We start from the raw sequence: 24,247 nt of genomic DNA on the forward strand, positions 1-24,247 counted from the left end.
CAGTAGCCTCAAGGGACCGGAGTACAATGCAGCCAGCAGACGAGTTGTGTTATCAGTAAAGGCATACGATTCTCCCTTTTTCTCGGATGAAAAAAACCTGTTCTCTTGCTGTCAGTATCACTCCTGCTGCTGCTATTGCTCATTACCTGAACATAAAACACAAAGCTAAATACAACAAGTTCACACCTGTTCTCTCGGGGTTATAGAAGTCATTGTGGGAAATGCAGGAAATCATCTAAAGTAAATGTAGAAAAGGCAGGCTGAGGGATTCTCTGAAAAGGAAGAAAAAAAAAAAGGAAATTACAACAACTACAGCACAAAATAACTCCTGAATTGGAAGAAGCATCACAGACTGATGAGATCTCAGCGGTGTGCAGGTAAAAAGCCGGTGAGGTGACGGGAGGTCTGGGTCTTTATACAGCAATACACTCTGTTTCCATCCAGAGTGAAGTTTTATTATTTTCTTTTAGAGCAGGTAGTTACCTGGGTGGGCCTGGTTGGAGGCAATCTTTCCTGCCCTTTTTTGCGCCCCTGGTGTCGTGCAGCTCCTTGATGGGAAGCAGCTGACAGCCGATGACCTGCTCAGCAGTCAGCAGTGCAGACAAGGTGCTGCAGTTTGTCCTTGGAAGCAGGAGGAGGCCGAGCCAGACAGAATACCAGGATGCTTTTGATTATTGCCTCAGTAAAATTGGACTGGAGAAGGTTGTGTGGTGTCAAGTTTTCTCAGATGCCACGGGAAGATCGACTGTTGTGCTTTGCTAATTAGGCAGGAGATGTTTTCTTTCCATCTGCAGGCGTTAGTGGATTCAAGTGCATTCATGTGTGTGCTTGTGTTTCTCTCTCTGTGTGTGTGTGTACATGACATGCATGCCCTCTGCAGAAAAGATCGATGTTTCTATGAATATGAAGAAGGTGGTTATAGGGAAAAATGGTCTTGCAGCAGATATAGTGATTTATTAGACTGCTCTCACACAGACAAAGATCCTCTCAGAGAGGGAAAAAGAGGGAGTGGGAGCAAGAAAAAGAGAGAAACACTGAGAGAAAGTTTGCTCGAGGCAATATTACCCGCCTCTGTTGTCTTAAAATCTAGCCTTCAGCCATGCAGTCAGGAGTTGTGTCAATATAGGTTATTATATACGCACGCACGCATTCGCCGGCTAACTGAGCTGCACGGTGGAAGGTGCCATGCATGACAAACATGTCATAAATAAGTATCCTTCACATCAGATGAAATAAAACGAAGCAACATCAGAGAATGTGAGCAGAGAAGATGCGAACACAAGGCTTGATAACAGGTTTTCAGCCAAGGATCCGATTACTAGAGTAAATTCATTGTCTCACTCTGGGACTCATTAAAGCACACTACTAGTACTGTCATTATATGGGCACCCAAACTGAGTAAATGTTGTCCCTTACCCTCGAAAAACCAAGCCTCATTAAAACACATGAGAGCAAATGAGAGCCCAAAAGGAGCAGGCGTGTGTGACCCATTTTGGCTCGTAACGGCGCGGTAGTTTGCCGTACGACACACACACACACGCACACATCCCGAGCACTGAACTAGCTGACTAACTGAGACAGGATGTGGATGCAGGCCACACATGTCAAATGCGCCAGATGAAATCACATTAGTAACTTAAATGAAATCTAATTAAATCAAGTTGAATCAGCAGCCGAAGCGGTAAATCCCCTGCTGGTTGGCTCTACGCCCTGCTGCCATGACAGGATCTCACGACTCTGGTTATAAAAGGGGGGTTTTCTTCTTAGTAGGAGTTCAAACACAAAAGACTGCGGCCCTGCTGTTGTTCCTCTTCTTCCTCTTCTTCTTTTGCTTTTTCCTAATTTCTCCCCCAAAGCGTTTGGAGCTCAGAGACCAGTCAAACTACAGCAGTCAAGCTTTTCCAGCTGAAATCTCATCCAACAAGCAATAAAAGACATACCAGGAGTGTTTTGATGGACTGATGGTCTATTCTATCAAACTATTAAATAGAGGCAAAATGCTATTAAAACAGTCTTATGTCCATTGGCCAGATGGTGGCTCTGTAACGACCTTTTTATGTTTGTAAACCATCAACAATAGAAACACAATTATTGTTCATGATTTCCTTGCACATGCTGAATCACCAACATCAGCTTCTGCCATACTGTATTTTGCACAAATGTTACTTTTCCTAACGTTGTAATAGTGTTTAATTTACTAAATACATTCATCCAATCATCCCCAACTTCAGCATGCAGGCAGCATCTCAGGACTCCCATGATTCAAGCCACAATTTTTGACTTATTTGATAATTTCTTGATCCCTTTTTCTTTTTAAGACAACATTTCTTACCCTTGTTCTCCCTCAGATATCAAGCCTGTGCTTTCTAAGGGTATATGTTGGAATTTTGGTCATACTTGACCACTTAACTGGTCAGTACCTCTCTCATCTGTTACGTCTCGTCTCCACCAGCAGATATTACAACACTGACACCTGGTGGGTAAATACTGAAACTGCAATGAAACAGAGGAGGGCCACTTGCTTTAACTTTGGAAAAAGGTGCAGACAATATATATAAAGCATATTTTATTATGATGAAGATCTTTTTCTGGCACATCAATCATATAGATGGATCTTCCTTCACATTGTGACATTTCACTATGAATGTACCTGATTTTAAATCTAGTAAATTCCTTTTAATTACATAATCTATATGCTCTTTTATCCTCTATGTGAAATTATTGCCTATCAGTGTTGTCTGTGTTGTTTTAATTGCTGCGAGGCTCTTTGGATTGCAATGTCAGTCTGCCGCTTTAGTCCAGACTTAAATATCTCATCAACTTATGGAAGGTTTGCCATGAACATTGGTTGACATTCATGGTCCCTGGAGGACTTCGGTGATCACTGACTTTTAATCCAGCACCACCAGCAGGTCCAGGTTTTCACTTATTCTGTGAAACATCTCAACATCCACTAGATATATTGGCACAAAAATGCCATTCAGACATTGATGGTACCCAGTCGATGAATCCTGATGGAGACTTTTCCTTTAGCGCCTCCATGAGGTTGACATCTCTGGTTCAGATAGTGAAATATCTCAACCACTGTTGGACGGATTTCCATGAAATTTGGTACAAACATTCACATCCTCAGAATTAATTGTAATCACTTCAGAATCAGAATCGACGTTATTGGCCGAGTGTGTTTATGCATACAAGGAATTTGTCTCCGGTTTCTAGCCCGTAAAAGTAACCCGTTTTTATAAACAGGATACAAATAGTTCAAAGATGTGAAAGAGTGCTGAAATAAATATTGTATGGTAAAAAAGTGATGTTACTTTATATACAGTACTTACAGTAGGTGGTTATATACAGTATATACAGCCTGCTCAAATATATATTTAACAGTAATGAATGATATGTAGGCTTCATGTTATTGCACATTTTGTTCTTTAAACTAAAATAAATATATATAATTTGTAGGTACAGTGGGTATTATAATGTTAGAGAGTTATTGCACAGTGACTGAATTAACTGTTCATCAGAGTGACAGCGTGTGGGAAGAAACTGTTCTCGTGTCTGGTTGTTTTTGTGTATAGTGCTCTACCAGAAGGTGTAGCGCCTACCAGAAGGGAGAAGTTGGAACAGGTTATGTCCAGGGTTCTTTTTTAATTTAGTACCATCAACAAGTAAACATTTTAATTTGTCCAATACTTTGGTTTATGACTAAATACTTGCATAACTGATTACATTTATATCAGCCTCATCTGTAATTTGTCTTTTGGGCAACTTAGCAAATGTTAACATGCTTAGACCCTAACTTAAAATAATAACCATTGTAAACATATCAATCTATATCAATGCCTGTTAGCATCAGCACAATGCTCAAAGTACTGATGTTACGTACAGTGTCACAGCTTAGCATGGCTGGGCTGTAGTCTTGTTTTTATGCTGTCTTCTTAGGCAAGTCTCTCTTGAATAAGATATTTTAAATTCAGTTACAGTTTTACTTGGTTAAACAAAGGTTTAAGAGAATAAAAGTTGCAGATGCTACAAAACAAAATAGAAGAAAAAGTAGACAAGAAAAGGCAGAATTTGCAATACTGTCTTGATAGAGGTAAAATCAGTAGGGAAGAAACTGCACACTCAAAACAAAAAACAATTATTTTAAATTCTGACTTTAAATTAGTTCTATTGGTGTGTCCTGGGATGTTCAAATGATTTAATATTTCACCAAAAATAAAAGATTAGATAAAAAGTCCAAAAACTTAAAACAGATTTGTGTATCAGAACTTTGTTTTTTCTTATTTCCTCTCCCATTAATCATCTCACGGCCCCTCAGATTTATCTGGTGACCCTTTGGAGGGGCCCGACCCCTAGGTTGGGAACCACGGGACTAAACTAGCTAACTGTATATAAAGTAGTTGAAACTAGCTCCACCTCCAGCAGCTACAACATTAACATGCTGCTCTAACACTGATGCTTCAGTATTAATAATCTAATGATGTCATATATAATAATATATCAGTCAGAGGGACCAAACCACTACTTTTACTGCAATACTTTAACTACATCACGCTCATAATACTTATGTACTTTTGCTTAAGTGGGATTTTTCATGCAGGTCTTTTACTTGTAATGGAGTATTTTTACATTGCTGTTTTAGTACTTTTACTTAAAGGTATAATATGCATGATCTTCTAAAAAAACAATGTTTAGACTCATACAAAAGTAATCTCACCCTCTCAATCACTAGAAGTGTGTGGCAGTGTATGAATATAAGAGACTCTGCCCTCTGCCTGTATTTTCTTATTTTCCTATTATTTTGCTGTGTTCAGGATGTTTCTAGGCGTCTATCTTTGGGCAGTGGGTGTGTAGCCCACAGCCAATAACAGCCTGCAAGGTGTGAGGTCGGGACTTTTAGTGTAGCAAACAGATTACATCGTTGTCTCCGTCTCTCTCCTCTGCTCTGCTCTGCTCTCTGTCTCTGTGTCATGGATGTATAAGGAGCTGCAGGTCTGTGTGTCTGCTTGACTGAGGGCCGGGCAGAGCAACACACACGCAGAGCAGAGAGGCCACAACAGGATGCATTCACACAAAATCCGGCAATGCGGCACCTTCCTGCAGGGTTGTACGGATGTGTGGGTGTGTTTATATGTGCTTTAGAATGTAACCGCCATGAAACAATCAGAAAATAACATTTATTTCTCTGATTCACAGCTTTGTTCTCACCAGCACTGCTTCCTCTCTTCATTCACTCTCTAGCTTGCTCAACCACTGCTGCTCTCTCTATCTCTCGCTGCTCATTGAGACAGGGAGGAGGGTCCAACTTTGAATGCTGTGTGTTTACAAACAGAATCTGACAAAATTGATATGAAAATGAATACTTCTTACGTCACTGTGGGTTTTAGTTATCTGGATAACTCATTGTTATCATATGTATATACATTGTGTAGATTTGTTATCATATGTATATAGTCAGCAGCCATACCAACATGTACCCTGTTTCTGCTGAATGACTGAGGCTATGCAGGCGCGGGCTTGGTTAGCTCTTGGATGGGAGACCTCTTGGGCAAAAACTAAGTTGCTGCTGGGAGTGGTGTTGGTGGGCCAGTGCACCCCAGTGCAGTGATGGGAACACTGCTGTAGGAGATGCTGTCCTTCAGATGAGACGTTAATCTGAGGTCCTGACTCACTGTGGTCATTAAAGATCCCATGGCACTCATCACAAAGAGTGGGGGGCTCCCCAGCATCCTGGCAAAGTTCCCAACCTGGCCCTCTCCATCTGGCCACCTAATCATCCCTTAGTGTAGTTGGCTCGATGATTCCCTCCCTCTCCACCTCAAGCTGATGTGTGGTGACCCTTTTGGAGCAAAATGGCTGCTGTGCGTCACTCACGTGGGCGCTACACATTGGTGGTGGTTGAGGTGAGTTTCCCCCCCCTTTCACTGTGAAGCACTTTGGGTATCAAGATAAAGCCCTATATAAATGTGATCCATTATTATTATTATTATTATTATTATACACATTGTGTAGATGATTCAGGTATCAATATTTAGTACACTCAATTCTGACATCCATGGACAATCATGCACTTTACTACCACAGCAATATCCACCTGACCATTATATTATTTTTGGTCTATTTATTTTTAATATTAGAGTTAGTCTGTTTAGTTATTATATATAATTTAGCCTTAGATTGCGTTTGTTTCTTTTACCTTTTTTACCTCATTGTTGGCTGCTGTAACATTTCAATTTCCCTTTGGGATTAATAAAGTATCTGTCTGTCCGTCTGTCTGTATACTAAGATAACTTTGATTCTCTGTAGACTACAGTACCCGTCATGCCGCTCGCCATGCGTGATGACGTCATAGCACATCAACAACTCACATGTGGCCTAAGCGCGCCGTTGCTGTGCCGCGTTAGCAACAACTGGGTTATGTGGAGCTGGCTTCCCAACTGAAACCTCACATCAAAATAAATATTACACCGCTACAAGCGCTTTGTACACGGCTAAACCTGAGCCAACATGCCTCCGAAGAAACCCGCCCCGGCCGCGGGAAGTAAAAAAACTCAAGAGAAGAAAAAGGAAAAGATAATTGAGGTAAAGAAAAACACGAGTTAGCACGTCGGCGTTTAGCTTTAGCTGAGGAGCTAACGTAACACACGTAGGCTGGCTAACACAGGAGCTGACAAGTTGACGTTTGCTAAAGTTACACTGGTATCTGGAAAAGTGTCAGCGTTTCTCAAATGTTCAGTATTCGTTTTGGTGTCCTTGCCTTATAAACTAAAGCGTTAATCACTATAATTCAATCATTAGCCTGCCAGCTGTTAGGAGGCCCACTTAGTTCATCTTTGACATGCATGTAGCAGGCGGACAAGCTGCTAGCAGGGCCGTGCCGCCTCAATAAGTGACCACACTTGTACTAGTGAGGTTTATATATGTCCCTTAAAGTCAGTGGCTAAAGTCAGAAGCGTTAACATAACGTTTTTATAACGTATTGTATGATAAGCGTGGTTGTCCTTAAACATAAGCGGGCGGTGGGCCTGTTTCTGACGGGCCCGACAGGACAGATGAAGGACCAAATATGAGCCAATACATAAGTTTCTATGTTATTCTTAACCTAATATATGTTTTATTAAAAGTAGCAGTGCTGTTAATGTCTACTTTACTCGTTAATAACCAACAGTTGATCCCAGTAGCTATAAGAACAGCCGTCACATCCTTCTCTCAAAACCGGCTCGTCAGTGTTGGCCGCTGTTGTGCACAGAGAGGCACAGATTGTACTGTTACTGTTTGTGAAGATACCAGATTGATAATCTGTGTAGTTAGATGTTTTGAACTTGTTACAAAGAACTTGTAGTAACTTCAAATGATGCCTTGTGCAACAATTCATAAAAGAGAATGTTTGATGTCACCTCACTGACAGAGTTGGAAAATATCTTTCACTTGTCTGAGTTTACAACAGGTCTGTGGTAACACTGTATGTACATTTCATTGCCTGTTGCTTAAAGGATAGGTTCACAATTTCTCAAGTCTGTTTTAAAACAACAGTCAGGTGCCAAAGTGAACACTGAAAGAGGTTTTCCTTGCTGTAATAATTCCTCCTATTTATACTGGCTATAAAAAGATCCCCTTCAAATGTGCTTTAAATGTAAGTGATGGAGGCCAAAATCCACAGTGTGTCCACACAGTCATTTTGTGCAAAAACACGTTTAAAAGTTGATCTGAAGCTTATATGAGGCCTCAGCAGTCTGAGTTAGTCAGATCAAGAGGATATCTGCCACATTTACAGTCTTTTTAGCATCAAATTCCCTCTTTGTTTCCTCGGACAGTGTTTCCCTGTTAAGCTGTAGTGGAAGTATAGTAACAAAAAGAGGACTAAAAACACTGTAAAGTTGAAAGATATCTACTTGATTTGACTCATTTGGACGGGCACCTGACCATTGTTTCAATATAGATTTGAAAAATTGTGACCCTGTCCTTAAATCTGTGGGAACCAGTGGCCTTGGTGCTTCGTACCACAGACAGTTAAGGGAGGTCAGAAAGTTTTGAGAGACAGACTAACACACATTGATGGTTATAGTCTCAGCAGGGATTTTGTTGACAATAAGAAAAACAAAGAATAACGCCAGTCATAACTTTCAATTTCAACAACTGTGTTAATCTAGAAGTGCAAGTAAATTTCATCACATAATTTGTGCAGTGTGTGTAAATATATTCTGAATTTCAAAACAGCTCCTCTTGGATAATTGTCAGCGCAGTGTTTCCTGACAAGTCAAACAGGAAAACACTTGACTGATTATAGCTCTGCCTCCTCTTAAAGACTTAAACAATTGCTGGAACAGATTGTTGTTGACCCAGTATTTGTTGTTGTTGCCATCTTAAGAGTTGACAGATTATAGCAATGAGATGTAATGAATGCTACTTGCAGGGTTGTTGTTTTTTTTTTTGCTCATATTACCCAGAAAAGTATTGGAGCTTTAAAAAGCTCAAATCAAATGCAGTTTTACCTGAAATCTCTTTGTAACCTCCAACGTGTCACCATGTTGGTGGTAAAATAACTGAGTCATCCTACTAGAGGCCCCGACACACTGTATGATAACAGCATGTCACGTTGTGCAAAATGGGTCTAATAAAACCATAATCTGTTTATAATGGCATCTGAACAATGTCAACTTTGAAGCAGGTTACAGTTTGTTTTTTTTTAACTTCATTCAGTAATGACAGTGTTGCATCAGCCTGTGTGTTTTGCCATTTTTATTCTGTATTCAAGAGCTGCAACAAGCGGTCAACAAAGGGAAAATTAATCGCCAACTATTTTTATAATCAATCGTTTTGAGTCATTTGACAAAAAAGCTTCTTAAATGTGAAAGTTTTCTGGTTTATTTAGTCTTCTTTGACTAAATAAAATAAACTGAGTATCTGTGGGTTATGGACTGGTCAGTTATGGTTGAGGTAAAAAGAAGACATTTGAGGACGTTTTCACCATTTTGGACATTTTATAGACCAAACGACAAATCGATTAATCAAGAAAATAACTGATGGATTAATAGACAATGAAAATAATTGTTAGTTGCAGCCCTACTGTCTTCCTGTATTTGCTTGTAGACTTGCAGTCACCTTGTGAGAACTTTGACGCCGTTTGTGTCTGTCACCAAAGCTCTCATGTGTCTCTCAGTGTAATGTAGAAACATTGTTCTGGATTAATAACAGCCAAAGATTTCCCCACGTTTCTGACATGATCGTCAGCTTTCATCTGGGACAGCCCAAAACCACACTGTGTGTTAAGCTCTGTGCTGATACATTGACATGTTTTTGTTTTTTTTTTCCCAGGACAAGACATTTGGCTTGAAGAACAAGAAAGGAGCCAAACAACAGAAGTTCATCAAGAACGTTACTCACCAAGTCAAATATGGACAACAAAGTGCCAGACAGGTGAGGAAGAAACTCCTCTTTCTCCATCTTCTCATACCTCTCACTATCTTATGCTTGAATTGTCTGAATTCTTCTCCTAATAATTTTAAATGTCAGCTGTTAAAAAAAAAAAAAGAAAAAGACGATTGAATGTTAACTAGAGTTGAGCGTACTATCTGTCAGGTGTTTGTGGTCACCTGTCTGCACGGTGGAGATACCGCTAAGGATCGGAAACATTTGCCACTCATAGAAGATCAAATAGTTTTTAAATATATCTTCTATCTTTGTGTGTTTTTTTTAATTGCCCAGACTGAGGCAGATAAGACCAACAAGAAGTCTGATAAGAAGAAAGAGTTGGATGAACTGAATGAGCTGTTCAAACCTGTAGTTGCTGCCCAGAAAGTCAGCAAAGGTAAATAACACACAATCAAGAAAGATGAACTATTTTTTAATCTTGCTAATCTTTTATTTCAGTTGTTCATGTCTATAATTATTCACTCTTCTCTCTCCGTAGGTGTCGACCCGAAGTCAGTGCTGTGTGCGTTCTTCAAGCAGGGCCAGTGTACTAAAGGTGACAAGTGCAAGTTCAGCCATGACTTGTCTATGGAGCGGAAATGTGAGAAGAGAAGCGTCTACGTGGATGAAAGAGATGAAGACCTGGAGAAAGGTTAGTGCGTTGTGACATTTATATTGTTATGTCATACAGCTGAGAGATTTCCTCATGATTGTAAGTTTAGAAAAATTGTAACAATTGATATAATGGCCCCTCGATGGCTGAAATAAATGAATAAGTAGGCTATCTTATAAAAATGTCAGCAGTTTTGGGAATGGCTCACCATTTAATATTACAATAGCATGAATCATAAGCATACTTAATGGTGGCTCTGTCATTATACGATGTTGTATTTCTGTTGATATTAATGAAAAGAAACTTGTTATTTGAAATGATAGTAAAGCCTTAGTTACATGAGACAGAGCTCATAACATCTCAAACTTAATAAACCACTTGAACAACAGTCGTTCCTGTAAACATCAAGGAAACTTTTGTTTATTAGGGTTCGAACCCCGAAGGAGTAGAACCCTTCTGTGTTTGTGCTGGTTTATTATTATTATTATTGTTATTGTTATTATTGTTTTATTCTGCGGCGGCTCAAATTGCTGTGAGCTGGAATGAGCAAAAACCTTGAAACTTGGCCCAATAACTGGAAATGATGTGCATGTGCTTCCCAAGAAATATGAGCCCAATCGGCCAGATGGTGACGCTGTAATTAAAGCCCAAAAATTCAATCTTGCAAAGACCACGCACAAAAAAGACTCTTGGACTATAAAAGTGCGCCATGATGGATTTTTTTGCTAATTTGCATAACGTGAAAAACAGTAATGTGACATCTACTTTTTGGATTTTGACTCAATCAACACCAAATGTGGTATACTTGGTCCAAAAACATGGCCGCCATCAACCACAATATCTTTGGGTGGTGCTCAGAGAATATTGGCCATAACTCATTCACCATTTGTCCAATCATCATAAATCTTGTACATAACTTCAGTCCATGGTTGGCAATAGGTCTGTTAAAGGATTTTGAGCCCAACCTATAGGTGGCGTCACAAACAGAACTTCAGAACTTCACCATAATTGGCATGCATGCTCTGGTATTAACCAAAATCTGAAGTGCCTTGTTGATTGGTGCACGTGAGCATGGCCTATCACATGTTACTACCTAACTAACATAACTCAATCCTGATTAAACTCACTGAAGACATTCTGCACGATCATCCTGAACACACACACACAGTTTCATTCACATCCAATAAAGGGAGGACGAATGGTGGAACTGTGAGTGTGCAGTTATTGAAATGCTGCAGGCTTTGTGATGATGAAACAAGTGTGTGATTGGTCTCACTACTTCTTTAAACAGAATTAAACTAGCTGAAGTGACTTTGCTCACCTTTGTGAAGCCTGAATCTGAAATGTAATTTTGGCGAGTTGCTTCCCTCTGTTGAGCACAAAAAGGTTTAAACCCGTAAATCGCCGCTTGCAGCTGTATTTTTATTGTTTTTTTGTAAAATTTGTTGAACAACACTGTCTGAACTGCTCACTTCTGTGACCTGTGATTAACATGAGGTCTGTTGTGTTTCTGTTAAGACACTATGGAGAACTGGGATGAGAAGAAACTGGAGGAAGTGGTCAACAAAAAACACGGAGAGGCCGAGAAGAAGAAAGCCAAAACACAGATCGTAAGTCTGTTCTGATCAATGAATGAAGTTGGGAAAGATGAAGAGGTAGATGAATGGAGGGAAACAGCATTTATCATTTTCATTTGATGGAAAAATTGTAATCTGACTGTTGTGATTGAAATTGTAAATGGAAAAATTAAATCATGTTACAGACATGAAGACAGAGAAGGAAATGAGATGAAAGATAAATATGGTGTTCAGGAAGTGTGGAGATGAGGCTTCAGATTAGAAAAGGGGGAAAAAGGAAGCACAACAAATTCTATAAGAGCGACTGTGAAATAGGGTTGGGCGATGGCGGGGGGTACAAGATTAGATGAATCATTACACAAATCTCTGACCTGTGATGTCCTGTTATTGCTGGCGGCATCCACAGTCGGGCCAGAGTCCAGAGAATTAAAGCCTAACTGGCCATTAACTTGGTCACCTGCGAAGCCTCAGAAAACACTCAGATTAGGGTCATTTAAAATGTCAGAAGCGGTTAGGAGTTTCCATCAGGGATGGATTCAGTTGAATTACCAACCATATGGACCCAGTCAGTTAAAGTTAAGATTCAGCCTGTTCAATAAAGTAACAATAGAAGATGCTGTCTGTCTGTTTTCTCTTCCCCTTCTAAAGGTTAACTACTGTTTTTGTCTTCTGCAGGTGTGTAAGTACTTCCTGGAGGCCATAGAGAATAATAAATACGGCTGGTTCTGGGTGTGTCCAGGAGGGGGCGATAACTGCATGTACCGGCACGCCCTGCCGCCCGGCTTTGTACTGAAAAAAGACAAGAAGAAGGAGGAGAAAGAGGAGGAGATCTCGTTGGAGGAACTGATAGAGAGTGAGGTAAGGATGGACGCTTTAACGACGGGCAGTTCAGAGATACGGGTGACATCATGGAGGTCCGTGGAGAACTGGGGGTGTGCACAAATGATTACAGGAGGGGGGTTTGTGTACATTAATTCATTAACGCAGGTTAGCTGTTGCCTCAGAAAGCTCCAGGTTTCTAGTGGGCAGTGTAACAGTTACTGATAGTATTTGACTTAATTAAGTTTTTAGCTGACTAGAGACATCGGTACTAGTATTTATCAAGTAAGTGACTTTATTTCTTTTGCACTTTTAAAAACACAAAACAAAGTGCTTTACAAATATACAGAAAAATATAATGTGATAAACTTCAGTAAAACAATCTGAAGATGAGTTGATAACAACGCTGTTCTATACAGACAGACCAGAAACACAAGAAAGATCATTGATCAGTCAAAAACAACAAATAAATCTAATCTGATAGGGACCAGTTAGATGTTACCAAATGTAACCAGATGTCAGATTTTTTCGCCTAAAAGACGAGAACCCTCCAACATGGCTGCCAGACGAGGTCTGACGTCAATCTGACTCTAAGTACTCTGACTGATTTTACCCTGGAAGCTCTCTTGTCTCTCCATGTCCTGACATCTCTCTGGCTCTCTCCTAGCGTGCAGCTCTGGGTATCAACGTGACTCGGATCACCCTGGAGACTTTCCTGGCTTGGAAGAAGAGGAAAAGGCAGGAGAAGGTTGGAATATGTTCTATTAACATCTGCATTACCAGATTTTTTTTTATATTCAGGACATTGTCACATAAGTTTTTATCATGACTAACTGGCTGCTGTTGGTTTAACAGGTGGATAAAGCGAGAGAGGAGATGGAGAAGAAGAAGGCTGACTTTAAGGCTGGAAAATCGCTAGTGGTGAGTTTGGCTCCAAAAGTGATGCTGAAGCAGGCGTTTCCAGAGTAAAACATGATTAAATGAAATCGCTCGTGTCTGTAGGTGAGCGGCCGTGAGGTGTTTGAGTTCCGTCCAGAGCTGGTCAACGACGACGACGACGAGGCTGATGACACTCGATATGCCAACAAAGAAGATGAAGACGAAGAGGAAGAGGTAATCATGAAATTATCAACACTTTTCTAGTGTATTTGTGGCACACACTCGCTGAATATGTTGGACACTGTTAGAGGGAGACTCCCTGCCTTCTGAGACGACGCTTCTCCTCGTCCTCAATGGTTATTTAGTTTGGCTTTGTCTGACTTCCTATTGATTTGTGCTCCACAGTCACTGGAAGTGAGATGTCTCAAAACAGTATTTGTGCACCACTTCAGTTGGTGGCTAATATAGTTTGCACCATTGATATACAGTATCTGCAGAAAAGAAACATTATAAATTAGAGCTGCTTGTTTTGGTCAGAAGAGGAGAAGACACTGGGAAACAGTGATCAACATTTTCTGATGTTTCATAAACCAAACTACTAATTTTCTAATAAATAAAGAAATTTAGAGATGGATAATCAATCTTCTCTAAATCATGACGTGTTCCATTTTCATTTCAGATCGATACTACAGAGATCCAGGACATAGACTTATCCCGCTTTGTTCCACAAGAGGTCGACAACACAGGCATTACCGTAGCGTCCACGGACCGTTTCACTTCAAGGAATAAGACTCAGCCGACGGGAGAGGACAACGGTAAGAAAAACTCACTGATTACAAAACGTGATTTCTGCCTCATTACCTCCTCAGTGCCTGTCAGTCAGTTCTACAACTATCAGTAATTATCTAATACATCATCTTCAAATCATCACTTAAAAGACGAAAAATTACATGAAACATAATTTAAAAAAAAAAAACCTCTTCCTGTCTGTCTCTGTATTTTTCTTCTTTCCTGCTTCTTCCATCTTCTTCTCTATTCCCTCTCTTCGCCCTGTCTGCAGAGGAACAGTCAAACGGAGCTTGTGGCGGCGGCAGCGGCGGCAGCGCCGAGGCCAACGGGCTGTCGGGCGCCGAGGGAGGCGGGGAGGACGGCGAAGAGGAAGAGGAGGTCCCGGTGGACGAAAACCTGTTCACGGGAGAAGATCTAGAGGAACTGGACGAGGAACTCAACACACTGGCACTGGAAGACTGAGAGGGAGCGCGTGAGAAGGGAGGGAGCCGGAGATGGAAGCTAGGACGGACTAAAGTGACTTAAGGATGGACTGATGGATGCATGGAGCTAAACAACAAAGACACCCGATGTTTGAATGATTTTAAAATGACAGAGACTCCAGTAATAAAGCCTGACTATATAATGACATCACTGCCTGTCTCTGCCCCCTCTGTTTTCTGTATCGCTCCTCTCTCACACCCCCCCACCGTGTCTTCAGGTTGTCTCCATTGGGTGTCAGATTTCCTCAGCAGGGCCAAATAGGGTTTACCAGGGCCAACTCCACATGAATGTTGCTCGTCTGAATTTCCATTTAAAAAGACTTTGGCTGCTGTTGTGCACTTTCTGTTGCTCGACGAGCTCGCTGGATTTACGTTGGAACAAATTTTATTTAGGAATAAATTAGGCTTAAAGTGCTTTTCTACCCAATCACAGTCAAATATTGAATATAGTGATTTGCAGAGTGACACGTTACAAGAGCTTGAAAATGAAAGCACTGTACTTAAAAAGATTGTACTGTGGGAAAAGGTTTCAATAAAGTGATTATTATTGGTGGATGTTTGAGGAAAATGTAAATGGAGGTTTTTACAAAGCAGGAAATGAACAGGAGTGATTCTGTTGTAAGAAATTCAGTCTGTTCAGAGCTTCACCGGTTCTCACCAAAATCAAAGTCAAATTGTTTAACGGCCTTCGCACTTTTTCTTGTCAAATTCTAGTGAAAAATTGTTGTATTCAGCTGAAGTTAAAGCCCTATTCTTGTGTTTAATGGTAAATTCATGGAACTTTCTAAAAAAGAAGAGTTAGCTTCTGAAATGTTGGCCCTATTTCTGAGACCAGATTAGCGCTATTATTAAGCCCCAGCAGGGAAACCAAATAATCCCATTGCCAGCCCAGTATTGTAAATAACATTCTCATGAGATGCCTCCAGGAGAAATAAAATATTACTGTGCATCCATTGTGTGTCTTCTTCTTGGATGATGCCGAGTGCCAGGTTATATTTGTAACTGTACACATTTTTCTGCTCTTTATGTTTTAAAGGTTGTTTATCATGATAGTCTATGCAGGCTAAACACATTATGCAGCTGATCCCAATAACACAAACTGAACCATTTAATAATAGTCCAGTATTCATTTTTTATATGCCCACAATCCATCCTCTCGTCCCTCAGAAGCTACCAGAGTGTGACATGAATTTTCTCTTCACTGATTCATTTGCATGTTTTAATGCGAACACACTCATGTTTCAACACTACTGTTGCTGTCAAAATGTCTGTTTGCACCATTAAAAGGCTGCAAACCAGTGTGCTCCAGTCTCTTCTATCTGTAGTTTGCTGTCACTGATCTGACTCAGCTGCACATTGCTGCTTACTTGCTTAAAAATGGCATCAATGTAATTTAATAGGCAGCTTGTTATGCGTCTGATCAACTCTACATCTTACAGGCTTTTATCCCAGTAATACAAAATGAAAAGTGATTTGTTGTTCACCACTAAAAATAAGCGAAACACACATCATCAAGAGATGAAAGCAAAACAAGAAATGATAAATTTAGGTGCAGCAGGAAAATAATCAGAAATTCATTTTAAGTCGTTCGGGGAGCGTTCAGGTGATCGAGCAGACCAGATAACGGTACAAGGTGCTCTAACAGTTATTATCTTTGACATTTCAAATCATAGAAATGTGTGTTTGTGTTTTTTAAAATGGACAACAGTCCTGTCACTCATCAGGATGCTACAAAATACAAGACAATACAAGCTGAACAGTGTGTTGAATCCATTTTTATTTTTACCGAGACAAAAAAAAAAAAAAAAAAAAAAAAGCTCACAGTCAGTCTGATAAACACCTTTGATCTGAGCTCAACATTGGATTACAAGGCATACCATATGAGAGAAAATAGAAAGAGCCAGATCAGAACTAAAAAAAAAAATTAAAAAAGAAACCGTCTAGATCCAGCTTGAGGAATCTAAATGTTCAGCTTATCAACAGGCAGCAGCCTCCTGCCCACAATACGAAAACGCTGCCAACCACCCAAACTACATGTAACGTGGCTTTTTTTAACTTAAAATACAGTAGTCTGTTAATCATGTGGTGCTACTGACAAGAACCAAAAGCAGTGTCAAAGTTGAAATTATGCACTTAAAAAAAAAAAAAAAAGCATAAAAACATGACACTGACCACAACTATACATACATGGACTTAACTGTTCACAGACTGTATATATGAGGTTCAACTTCAGTAGTGGATGCTATGGTGCACATGTTTAAAATCAGTGGGTCACAGCAAGGTCTCTGACCAGAAGTAAGGTCAGACAGTTGTCAAAAGGTCGTGTCAGAGGTCGGGGAGAAGGTCTTGATGTCTGTCGGTCGGTCAGGTCAGGTGTCATTGTGTCATGACAACAGTCGCCTGGGGAACAAGAAGCTCAAGAGTTATTCACGAGAACAGAAAACAGAAACTTGTTGACATCTTTACGACAGACAAACAAGCTAGAGCTGTCATTAAAAAAAACAGTGAGTACACAGTCACAGGTGTATGAAGAGGGAAGAACTCCCACACACTGTCTACTGCAAATGCAAATAAAGCAATTTTCACTGAGGAATGACATTATTTTAGAAAGTTTATGACAGGCTTCGTATTTTGTGTGCTGAAAGCGCATCATAATGTACGTCTTACACCCTGTAATGAAAGAGGAATAGTGGGGTTACAGTTGTAGAGTGTCAACGGTACTGTTCAGCTCTCAGACATGCTCGTGTCCGTCGTCCCTGAGCAGACATTGATGCGGTGCATTTTTACAAACGGAGGGTCACGAGTCTGCATGTTCTTTCAGCCAAGAGGAAGACTCCGATACACTCAGCTGGAGGGTCCAGTGGACGTATATTATACATAAACTTAAGGTCTATGGAGTTGAGCAGAAGTTCACGCTACTATTTCACCATGAAGGATTAGAGAGTATTATAAGATATGTATGTTCTCCACTCAGAGCTCCAGCTCTTACCTTCTAGCAGAGTCAAAGTTCCCAAGAGCAGGTTGAACATGTAATGTAGATGTTGGCCATGAGGGTTATGCAATATGTCGCCATTATCAGTAGGTGTGTGTATGTGTACAGGCAAACCGTGCATGTGTATGGAAGCCATGGACTGTTAAGATGCTATGCAGTATGTATGATTTTATTTTATCTTCTGTGGAACCGCAGGACGGAGTCCAGAACTAAATTTCCCTACAGGGGCATTAAAAGTATATCTTATCTTATCTAGAAGTAATATCTGTAATAATCTGGTGGGAGTCTCACTGGAACTGAAACTTGCAGACTCCTGGCCCTCCGCAGTGCACCGACTGTCTGCTTTTGCTCCAAAGCAATACCTGGCTTTATGTATTATTTATATGTGACACCAGCAGACGATGCAAAGCAGTATGTTATATGTTAGTCATAGTAAGTGCGTCCTTCAGATACAGTTAGATAGGGGGGGTTTATTTTGGGTTAGATTTAGTTTTCTTTAACTGAAACTGGTTTAGATGGAGAGAAGATGTTTTTATTTTTAAATTATGCATATTCCACTGCGTTTCTATCATCACACGGTTGCAGTGAGGTGTCGCTTGATTGTACAGCAGGATAAATTCAAACAGTCTCCTTTGACTGTGTCACAGACAGCGAATTAGTTTGTACAACATGTCAAATGAACTGCAGACTTTTTGATGTTTGTTAACAAATTCTTTACCGGTTCCTCAGTCAGCGCTTCTACCTGACACAAACTGGTGTTGCAGAAATGTGCCTTCTCTGCTCTCTGTGTGCTTGTGCGAATTGACAAATGCTTGAGAACGAAACGTCTGGTTAATTATTCAGATTATTCCCTGCAGGAGGAAACGCGGCACTTACCGGTCATCTCCGTCACACGCTCCTAGTAGGTACGGGGACGTTTGTGAGATTCCTCTCTGGGAGGATCGGCCAGCATCACCTTCATCTTTACCCCGTTGACGATCCGACCGTGGAGTGCCGCCATGGCCTCGTCTGCACACTGAGAGAGAGAGAGAGAGAGAGAGAGAGAGAGAGAGAGAGAGAGAGAGAGAGAGAGACGAGAGACGAGCATACAGAGGGATGATGAAGAGGCAGCTTTATTTAGGGAGGAAGACTAGGTTTGACACTCGCTCAGCCTGCTCCACTGTCTCCCTCCACACTGTATTTACTCAGACACACCAAATCACATCATGTGTCACCCTTTTCTCTTCCATTTCCTATGTTTTCAACTTCTTTTCCTTCAGTATCCAGGACGTTTCCCATCAGTTCAGAGTCTCACCTGTTTGTCTGAGTACTTCATGTATCCGACCTTCCTCCCTGGAACCAGATGGACTTCAATAAGGGAACCGAAGCGACTAAAGAGGCAGACAGAGAGGAGACACAGTAGGAAGAAAGAAACATTTAACGTGCAGCAGAAACATTTGTTAATGCTGATTCTCTGGAGCATTACTGTGATAGCAGCATTACATTCTCATTTAAGAGCACTTAGCTGGATGTTCTCATCCAGAACGATTCGCAGAGACTGAACTTAGAGTCATGATTGAATGAACCCTTCACCTCCCGGCTAATGGACGATCAGTCTTACCATTTGGCCATTGTTTTATGTATTATGTGACATATATATATTATACAGCGTGTATATTTAACTCATCAGCACATTTTCACTGTGTTATTATTATTATTATTATTATTATTAAGTACAATTATGAGTCACTGCATGGGTCATTTACCAGAACACATCCTCTAGCACATCCATAGGCAGCGGGGAGGGGCTGAACACGACGAACAAGCGCTCCTTTGCCTTGCTGTCGGGTGGCGCGAGCTTCTTCAGAGGAGGCAGGTTGACGTCTGTCTGAATCCGAGAAATTGAGGAGACAGTCGGGTAACCCTGGAAGATACAAACAAACATTTTTAATGTTTTCACGGTACGGTGATCAGTGTGCAAATAAGACTTTTTGCAGGTTTTTCTTAATCTTCACATCCAGTGTTTTTGGTCGCTTCAATACTGGTTCAATAAATGTCTTAAATGCAGGAGAAATGTGCAGGAAGTAGGCTAGTGTAATACAAGTTTGTCAATCAGGCATTGATTTAACGTGCTATATATTTATGTGAGAACTTACAGGAGGTTTCATTACTTGGCTGGTGGACGGTCCGTTCCACACTGCAGACATCATCTGGGCTGCTACAAACTGCATGGCCATTCGACCTACAGGACTACACACACAAAAAACCAAACACACTGACTGTTTAAATGTGTTTATCGATGGTTCATAGTGAGACTAGAAGTGATACGGACAGAAATAGAGTCTCTCACTTACACATCTAATCTCTAGTGTCAGATACAGAATGCAGTACTTCTGTGTACAACACTGAGCAGAAACTGTTTGTGTCCCTAGATTTTTATTTTAGCATTTTTAAGACACTTTTACTCAACATTTGTACTGCATGCTAGCAAATAAGAAGTCAATCTGTGTCACAAAGACTTTATAAAAGTGTACAGTCAGTGACATTTAGTTGACTCCAACTAGACCTGCTTTTGGTCCCAATTTCTTCATTAATGCATGTTAATATATTCACTTTAAAAAAGACATGAAGCTTTTTACCATACTGCAGACTAAGATAAATGTTGATGTGTATATACATGCATAAATGTGTGTGTGTGTACCTGCTGCGATCCTCTCCATCATCGACAAAATTGACTGCCAGTCTGTTGCCTGGTGGGTATTCAAACCCATTTAGCTTTTCCTTGGCGTAAACAGCGGATCCGAGGTTACTGTAGCGAATCAAAGCATGACCTGGAGGCACAAATACAACAATAAGCTGCTTTTCTCTGTTGACTATCATTAAAAACATGTTCAACTGTTGGACAGATTAGCAGAAAATGTGTAACAGTCATTTTCTGTTATTTTTTAATCATATTATAGCTTTCACACCTGTAGTTTGCTTCCTTTGGTCTGAACCTGTCTTTTAGTTTTGCTCTGATTCGTGTTCACACTCTTTGTTCATGTTGTGAAAAAGTAAATGACATAAACCAAGAGGCAACTCTTTCATTGAACATTTTGGTGATGTCATCATCAAAACTGGGTGATGCCAGGCTGCACCAGCTTTCACACCCGCCTAAATGAACTGAACTAACCAGAGTTTGTCTGAACTAAGCCAAACTGTTTCAGTGTGAAAGCACCCTAAAGAGGTAATTATGTTCTTATACTTTGTGTTTGACTGCTAACCTTTGCTCATCCCGTAAGCGTCTCTCTGCAGCTCACAGTACTCCATGCCAGGAATGATGTCAAACAGAGCAAAGATTTGCTCTTGGGTAAGCGCAGCCCGTGTTGACATCATCAGGCAGCGCGTGAAGTCACCGGAGCGATAGTCCATGACTGGGTAGTTTCCAGGATCAGCTGTACAGAAAGAGGAACAACAGGATCAATAAAAAGACACAGACAAATGATGTAAAGGACTCCTGAATGTGTTCCTTTCAAAGACCACAAAGTCTACAGTTTTTGCTACACAAGATTTGCATCATTTTATAGTCATTTTTTTCCTCTGAAGGTTAATGTTGCATGAGAGAAATACTGAAATAAAATAATCCTCTTAGCTGGTTAGACTTTGAACCTGCTCATTCACATCTTGAATCTTATTTCTCCCCAAAAGTCAAAGTTTGTTTCTCTTCACAAAAACCTACAACAACTGCAGCTATGAGTGCACCATTGATTTGAATGAGAAGTAACGCAAAAAAAAAAAGTTTTTCATCTTAGTTGGAAAACAACAATATTCCTTTTTCCTTCTTGTTGGTCTTCTTTTAAATGAGCGCACAAATTGCGATGTGATTGTTCTGTGTACCCATGCAAATGGTGAATACTTCATAACACACTTGAACTTGAACACTTAGCTGCTTGAATTTCTATTTTGGCTGTAAATTATTTCAATTATAGTTATTATTCTTTTGGGGTCACCAACAGTGATTCATCCTGTAGAGTTCTTCTTCTTCTTCTTTTGAGGCCCAACAAACATGTTAAATGCATTTCCTTCTTTGTAAAAAGTTTGCAAAGCCAAATTTTTTTTTTTTTTTTTTAAATCTGAAACCTTCATTGTTTATATCTGTGTTTACTTGCTAGCTGTCTTCTTCCCTGCCTTTGATGGCGCATTGCTGCACTTCTTTGTACGCTACCACCACCTGTAGATCAGTGAATAGTGTGAAACTACTCATAAAAACACCACTGGGTATCTTTTAATGATAGCGACTAATACTTATTTTGAATAGTCCCACAATACATCCAAGTGTGACCTTTAATATACATGATAAAGTTCTAATAATAATCCCAAATGAAGACAAAAAATGCAGGCGACTGCGTACCCATTGGGAAGGCATACTGGTTCATGGAGTCAGCACCGCTCATGTAATCACCTCTGGCTGTTCCCCCGGTGTACTCTTCTGTTGTTGAAGCCTTGGTGCGAGGTTCAGCAAGGATGGCCCTGTAAGCTAATAACACCGACAACAACGTCCACAGCGGTAAGCAGCCATCATGGCTAGAAACATACCTCACATTCTGTTAACTGTATACCAGTTCACTTATGAGTGTGAAGAAATTAGAGTCTCTCCTTGCTACTTCTTCTATAAATAGCGAGTCATTAACACAGTTCAGCACAGTCTTACTTTTGTCGCAGTTCTCTATGGCGACGGCGGCTTGGGAGGGTTTGTAGTATCTCACATAGCCCAGACCTTTACTTTCCCCTGTGAACTTATTCTTGATGATCACACAATATTCAATATCTCCATACTCCTGAAGGAGAGACAAAGAAGCAACAAACAGGGTTCAAAACATTTTTATTCTTGCTTCTAAACTGGTTATTTGAGATTATAAATCATTATTTAATGTCTCTAGTTGGGGAAAGATGTCAATAGTAGCCGGTATAGTGTATTTTAGGGTACCTGCGAGGTTTAATCTGTCTCGCTGTATATGTTTAGATAAAAGAGAAAGTATGAGACAAAGTGAGAGGTGGGTGTAGTTACCTTGAATGTGTTTTTGAGATCCTCCTCTGAGAACGTTTTGGGGATCATGACGAAGATCCTGGTCAGCTCTTCATCTTCTACGTCTCTGTGTCTCGTTGAAGACCGTGACTGGGCGATAAAAACCTAAACAACCAATCGGACAAAGAAAAATAAATGTTAGAAATAATTGTAACAACGGCAGCACAATAACACATTCAGAAATTCAATTCAAAAGGAGACTGTTGTTGGTGAAGAATGTGGATCACGTCTGTCGTAAAACAACAGTCAGGTGTCCATTTGAACAGTGAAAGAGGTTTTCTTCGCGGCAAAAAAACATTTAAAAAGGTTATCCGAAGCTTATATGAGGCTTCAGCAGTCTGAGTTAGTCATTTCAAGTAGGTATGTGCCACATTTACAGTCTTTTTAGCATCTAAATTCCCTCTTTGTGTTTCCTCGGACAGTGTTTCCCTGTTGAGCTGCGGTGGAAGTATAGTAACAAAAAGAGTGACTTTGACACTAAAAAGACTGTAATGTTGACAGATATCAACTTGATTTGACTCATTTGGACGCTGAAGCTTCATATTAGCTTCAGATAAACTTTTAAATACATTTTTGCACAGAAGGAGGACTGTGGATTTTGTCTCCCATCACTTATATTGTAAGTGCATTATGAAGGGTTCTTCTAATAGTCAGTATGAACAGGAGGAACGATTACAGCAAAAAAAACATGATTCAATGTTCATTTGTGCTCCTGACTGTTGCTTTAAGACAAACTTGAAATACTGTGAACCTGTCCTTTAACACAGGACTCGCTCTCCAACGTAGCTAACACCACTTGTGTAGCATATTGGTAAGCTATTAGCATATCTCCTGGTAAAAATTGTCTCTTACAAAGTGTAAACCACAAATTTACATCGTTTGTTTCAGCTAGCCCATCTCTCTAACCGTTACCTTGATAGGTTTAGTGCCGTCCATCAGCACTTTGCCGTGCATTTCCTCCATGGCCAGGCAGGCCTGCGAGGACTTGGAGAACTTCACATAGCAGATACCTTTTGACTCCTTTGTCTGCTTATCTTTAACCACCCAAACCCCCTGGATGTCCCCAAAGACGGAGAAACTGTCCCTAAGTTCATCTTCGGTTATGGACCGACTGGTGACGACGAACAGCCGGCTGTTGGGAGGGTCATCCAGGTTTTCGGTGCCTTGTTTTGTTGGGTACTCCTCCATCTTTGCTGCCTGCTGCCTGTAGCCGTTGGTGCTACCTTTAAATGCTCCCCGGAACTTCCTGTTTCAGTCCGGAACTTTTTCGCTAATCAAAACATGCAGCACTGAAATAAAAACAAAAAACAGCTACTATTTCTAGTGTTTAATATTTAGTTATTTGTTTATTTTCTAGTGTTTGACTATTTTTGACTCCATACGTTGTGTAAGAGGCCATGTCGTTCACACATAAGCCTAGATATTTAACTTTTGGCACACACTTTCCAGAGGTAACACAAAATAAGTTTCAAGGAAAAGTTGCATTAGCAGTGGTGGAAAGTAACTTTTACCTCTAAACTTCTTACATGGTTTCAATTCAATAAATGTTCAAATGATCCGATGTTTCACCAAAAATCATTAGAGAAAAAGTTCAAAAACTGAAAACAGATTTGTGTATCAGAACCTTGTTTTTTCTTC

The 24,247-nt window shown here is 40.3% G+C and overlaps 2 protein-coding genes across 4 annotated transcripts; one reads left to right on the forward strand and one right to left on the reverse strand.

Moving 5' to 3' along the window:
* The first annotated feature begins 6,369 nt into the window (after positions 1–6,369).
* zc3h15 (zinc finger CCCH-type containing 15) lies at positions 6,370–15,526 on the forward strand. Its single transcript, XM_067610680.1, has 11 exons — positions 6,370–6,585; positions 9,319–9,420; positions 9,709–9,811; positions 9,914–10,066; positions 11,546–11,637; positions 12,280–12,462; positions 13,091–13,171; positions 13,279–13,344; positions 13,426–13,536; positions 13,982–14,117; positions 14,363–15,526. Exons 1-11 carry the CDS (start codon positions 6,511–6,513, stop codon positions 14,551–14,553), a joined length of 1,293 nt encoding a protein of 430 aa, XP_067466781.1. The 5' UTR covers positions 6,370–6,510; the 3' UTR covers positions 14,554–15,526.
* Positions 12,936–23,853, reverse strand: rbm45 (RNA binding motif protein 45). 3 transcript variants are annotated; one of them, XM_067610678.1, is made up of 11 exons: positions 23,522–23,852; positions 22,592–22,714; positions 22,235–22,361; positions 21,935–22,060; positions 20,808–20,978; positions 20,246–20,375; positions 19,701–19,794; positions 19,311–19,468; positions 18,860–18,935; positions 18,442–18,580; positions 12,936–13,142 (listed from the first exon to the last, which is right to left on the reverse strand). In XM_067610678.1, exons 1-10 carry the CDS (start codon positions 23,795–23,797, stop codon positions 18,464–18,466), a joined length of 1,398 nt encoding a protein of 465 aa, XP_067466779.1. In that variant the 5' UTR covers positions 23,798–23,852; the 3' UTR covers positions 12,936–13,142; positions 18,442–18,463. The 3 variants fall into 3 exon arrangements, with proteins under 3 accessions (XP_067466779.1, XP_067466780.1, XP_067466778.1); XM_067610679.1 differs by lacking the exon at positions 12,936–13,142 and adding an exon at positions 16,184–16,973 and having other exon boundaries at positions 21,986–22,060; positions 23,522–23,853; XM_067610677.1 differs by lacking the exon at positions 12,936–13,142 and adding an exon at positions 16,184–16,973.
* Positions 23,854–24,247: the final 394 nt, after the last annotated feature.

The sequence above is a fragment of the Thunnus thynnus genome, chromosome 14 (genome assembly GCF_963924715.1).
Source record: "Thunnus thynnus chromosome 14, fThuThy2.1, whole genome shotgun sequence".
In the NCBI taxonomy this organism is placed as follows: domain Eukaryota; kingdom Metazoa; phylum Chordata; class Actinopteri; order Scombriformes; family Scombridae; genus Thunnus; species Thunnus thynnus.